Consider the following 5,000-nt stretch of genomic DNA (forward strand, 5'->3'; position numbering starts at 1 on the left):
CCAAGGCAGAGTCCTTATTAAACACTAGTTGCATAGGATTAAACCAAAGCAGAGTCCTTATTGAACACTAGTTGAATAGGATTAAACCAAGGCAGAGTCCTTATTGAACACTAGTTGAATATGATTAAACCAAGGCAGAGTCCTTATTAAACACTAGTTGAATAGGATTAAACCAAGGCAGAGTCCTTATTGAACACTAGTTGAATAGGATTAAACCAAAGCAGAGTCCTTATTGAACACTAGTTGAATAGGATTAAACCAAAGCAGAGTCCGTATTGAACACTAGTTGAATATGATTAAACCAAGGCAGAGTCCTTATTGAACACTAGTTGAATAGGATTAAACCAAAGCCTGCACCAAACAGTGAGTGGTAGAAGTATGGTTTTCATATAGATCTGTGAAATCCACTAGTTGTAGCTGTGTTATGTGCAGTACTACCAACCTGCAGTGGGCGATGATGGGGCCTGCGTCTGGGGGGTTACAGGTCTTGACCCGGCGGAGGAAGGCCAGGAAGGGGGTGGGGTACTCGGGGACCCCGTGGTCGGGCCACGCAGTGAACTGGAACTGACGGACCTCCCGCTTCTCACTGGAGCCATTCTGGAGATGAGAGAGACAGGGATGGGGTTTAGAACCACATGGAGTGTGTGTGTGCGAGAGAGAGACAGGATGTGTGTGTGTGTGTGTGTGTGTGTGTGTGTGTGTGTGTGTGTGTGTTAGCTACTTTCTTAGACATTCTTATAGTATGCTGCATCTATTAACCCCAAAATCAGTTCCCCTGTCTGTGTGCCAACCACAATATACAGAGCGACAATAACAAAGCTGACACATGAGAATACATTTTTCCAACAAAAATAAATTAAATTAAAAAACACCTCACATGAGCTTTAATGCTGAATAAATAAATCTGGTAATTAAAAGCACATTTTTATATTTATTTATTTTGAATCCCGGACCATTACACTGGTTTTGTATTTTCTGCAATGGATGTTCTTCTTTCTCCGCGGGGAAGTATAATAGATTTTTAAAGAAGGGTTCTGTGTCACTACAGGATATGCATACATATGGACAGGGTAGTCTAGTGGTTAGAGCATTGGACTAGTAACTGAAAGGTTTCAAGTTTGAATCCCCAAGCTGACAAGGTACAAATCTGTCGTTCTGCCCCTGAACAGGCAGTTAACCCACTGTTCCTAGGCCGTCATTGAAAATAACTCTTAACTGACTTGCCTAGTTAAAAACGTGTGTGTGTTTGTGTGACAGATTCCCTACATACAAACTACTGCCGCCTAAGTTCGGACACATCTGACAAAATTGGTTTCCTTTGCTGGAAAACAGAACAATGGGAAGCCATACTAATGCAGAAATAAGGAGAGAGAGAGAGATGTGTGTTTGAACAGAGGGAGGTTAAGAAAGAGATGGAATAGCAGTGGGAAGAGAGGGAAGAAAAAGGGGAAGAGAGAAGAGAGGGAAGAAAAAGGGGAAGAGAAAAGAGAGGGAAGAAAAAGGGGTAGAGAGAAGAGAGGGAAGAAAAAGGGGAAGAGAAAAGAGAGGGAAGAAAAAGGGGTAGAGAGAAGAGAGGGAAGAAAAAGGGGAAGAGAGAAGAGGGAAGAAAAAGGGGAAGAGAGAAGAGAGGGAATAAAAAGGGGTAGAGAGAAGAGAGGGAAGAAAAAGGGGTAGAGAGAAGAGAGGGAAGAAAAAGGGGAACTGTGCAAACTGTGAATACTAACCAGCCCAAAAGGACCTAGCCTATCTGTTAAAGAGACATTTCCTTGGAAGCGTCTGACCCTTAGATCTCCACTCCCCCTTCCCTCTCCTCTCTCCGAAACACCCATGTCTCGTTTTCTAGCTATACACTTGTATGTTGGCTTGGCTGCCAAGTGTTTGGGGCAGCTGGGATATGAGCAGCCTGACAATTATGCATGTAGCATTTTCTTCCGCTCACTTAGCTAAGTGCTTGGCAGACGGACATTAAAAGATGATGGAGGGTGAACGAGAGAGGAAGAGGGGAGAGGTCTGGAAAGAAGGGGAGGATGTAAATAGTTTCAAGGGAGAAAGAGAGAGAGAGAAAGAGAGAGAGAGAGAGAGAGAGAGAGAATGATGAGAGAGAATGATTATGAAAGAAAGAGATGAGAAAGAAAGATGAAGAGAGAGAGATGACAGAGGAGAGAGAAAGAAAGATGAAGAAGAAAGATGCCTAAGTAAACTATTTCCCTCTCCTTCCCCACCATTCAGTTGTTTATTTGCCTGTTGGATGCAGGAAGTTGTGTTGGCTCAGAGAAACACACTGTTTGTGAGTTTGAGTAGGGGAGCCAATACAATACATGAATACAGACAGACAGACTGACAGATTCCTGAAGGGCTTGCTATCCCCAGGGCCCACCAGGCAAGACCAGCATATATCAGCTCATATCGCATTCAGACAGGTTCTTATTCCTCTCACATTACTTCCACAGTGGCTTCTCCTCAGATGGCCTCACAAAAACATACAAACAAAGCCTCTGCTGAAACAATTGGATGGGTGAAGGAAACATAGGGAGTATTCCACCAAGCCTATGCAAGAAGGCAAGTTGAAGACATTGCCATATTGTTTTAAGCTATCTGATCACACAGAAGTGCCAAAGAAGTCAACCTGGACTCAGGGGTAGACGTAACATAGTAAATGTAAAAACCTAACACTCCAATTAGATTGATAAGTTACATTTTCGTATGGTATGTCTTAATTTTTGGATGTCCATCATTTACTCAAATATGTGATGAAATACAATTTGTATGATATGTTATGAATTAGTAAAACGTATGATATGTTAGAAATGTTTTGGCTAATGTTAGCTAGATGGCTTTCGCTAACATTAGCTAGGTGGCTAATGTTAGCTAGGCTAGAGGTTAGAGTAAAGGTTAGAGTTAGGATTTAGGTTAAAGGGTTAAGGTTAAGGTTAGGTTAAGGTTAGAAGCACGAGAGTGAACTTCACTCAACTTTCTAGATTTTTCCCCATTAGTTCGGGGCAGCAGGTAGCCTAGTGGTTAGAGCATTGGACTAGTAACCAAAAGATTGCAAGATTGAATCCCCGAGCTGACAAGGTAAAAATCTGTCGTTCTTCCCCTGAACAAGGCAGTTAACCCACTGTCCTAGGCTGTCATTGAAAATAACAATTTGTTCTTAACTGACTTGCCTTGTTAAATAAAGGTAAAAACCACTATCAGTGTTTTATTTTGAGACCGACTTGAATAAGCTAAATAGCCAATAGGCAGAGGGTAGCATAATTTGTCTGATTCTTTGTAGTAATGAGATTAATAATGCATTTTATTTGGGAAAATGGTTTCTTCCATCAAACTACATGTTCAGTCACCTTGTCTGAAGGACAAGTGGATAACAGGTTAACCTTTTGCGTGTAGGGGGCAGTATTTTTGTTTTTGGCAAAAAAATGTACCCATTTGAAACGGTCTATTTCTCAGCCCCAGAAACTAGAATATGCATATAATTGTCAGATCAGGATGGAAAACACTCTAAAGTTTCCAAAACTGTAAAAATATTGTCTGTGAGTACAAGATAACTGATATTGCAGGTGAAAGCCTGAAGAAAATCCAATCAGGAAGTGCCTCTTATTTTGAAACCTCTCTGTTCCTATGCAAGCCTATCCTCAATTTAAAGGGATATCAACCAGATTCCTTTTTCTATGGCTTCCCTAAGGTGTCAACAGTCTTTAGACATAGTTTCAGACTTTTATTTTGACAAATGAGCGTGAAGGATCACAATGCGGAAGTGGATAGGTGGGGGCTCTCAGAGTGAGTTTTTGCGCAACTGAGTAAAGCGGCCATTGTTCCTCCCGCTGTTATTGAAAAAGCTACACACTCGGTTGATATATTATCGAATATATATTTTAAAAACAACATGAGGATTGATTATAAAAAACGTTGACATGTTTCTGTGGACATTACGGATATTATTTGGAATATACGTCTGCGTTGTCGTGACCGCTCTTTCCTGTAGATTTCTGAACATAACGCGACAAACAAACATCGTATTTTGGGTATAAAAATAATCTTTATGGAACAAAAGGAACATTTGTTGTGTAACTGGGAGTCTCGTGAGTGAAAACATCCAAAGGTCATCAAGGGTAAATGATTAATTTGATCGCTTTTCTGATTTTCGTGACCAAGCTTCCTGATGCTAAGTGTACATGATGTTATGCTATGATATCGATAAACTTACACAAACGCTTGGATTGCTTTCGCTGTAAAGCATAATTTCAAAATCTGAGACGACAGGTGGATTAACAAAAGGCTAAGCTGTGTTTTGCAATGTTGCACTTGTGATTTAATGAATATGAATATTTTTTAGTAATATTATTTGACTGTTGCGCTATGCTACTCAGCGGTTTCTGACGAAAATAATCCCGCTAACGGGATGGGTAGCGCCAAGAAGTTTTAATGTCAAGTCCTGCATGTTTTTTTCTCATGGAATTTAGGCCGACATTGAACACCACAAATTGGCTGCGACTGTAGGCTGAATGATAGAACAGCTATTTCCATGTTAAAATGTTATGTGATGCATTTTCTCCATTGTTTTTGATGTTAGGCCACTCTGGTAGGCCTACATTATGATCAAATAGCCACAGTAGCCTACTTGACCGCTGTTAAAACTAACTTAAAGCGGGTACAGCCTCAGTGTTCACTGTAAACTCGTGCCGGAAGATTCACAACGTTCAAGTTTACACTGAAATTTGCTCAGTGATGAAAAAAATGAGAGGGAACATTGATGCTAAGTAGTTGCAAAGTAACTACAAAGTAGTAAGTACATACAACTACAAAGTAGTAAGTACATACAAAGTTGCTAATTAGCAAAAATGCAGAAGTTGCCTGTGATGAGATTTGAACATGTAACCTTTAGCTATACATCCACATTATACGTCCACCAATGCACCCCAACCAACCACCTTACTTTTGTTTTTTAAGTAACCTTTGTCTTATATAACCATAACAGAGTAATATATCATATAATTTGA

The 5,000-nt window shown here is 40.3% G+C and overlaps 1 protein-coding gene across 5 annotated transcripts in view; it reads right to left on the reverse strand.

Annotated features, from left to right (window-relative positions):
* Positions 1-5,000, reverse strand: part of ptprsa (protein tyrosine phosphatase receptor type Sa) — a 459,556-nt gene that overhangs the window by 48,058 nt on the left and 406,498 nt on the right. For all 5 annotated transcript variants that reach the window (XM_065009561.1, XM_065009560.1, XM_065009558.1 and 2 more), the window contains one exon: positions 443-597. In XM_065009561.1, coding sequence (XP_064865633.1) covers positions 443-597 — 155 coding nt within the window. The remainder of the gene's footprint in view (positions 1-442; positions 598-5,000) is intronic.

Source organism: Oncorhynchus nerka, linkage group LG25 (assembly GCF_034236695.1).
Source record: "Oncorhynchus nerka isolate Pitt River linkage group LG25, Oner_Uvic_2.0, whole genome shotgun sequence".
NCBI classification, from domain to species: domain Eukaryota; kingdom Metazoa; phylum Chordata; class Actinopteri; order Salmoniformes; family Salmonidae; genus Oncorhynchus; species Oncorhynchus nerka.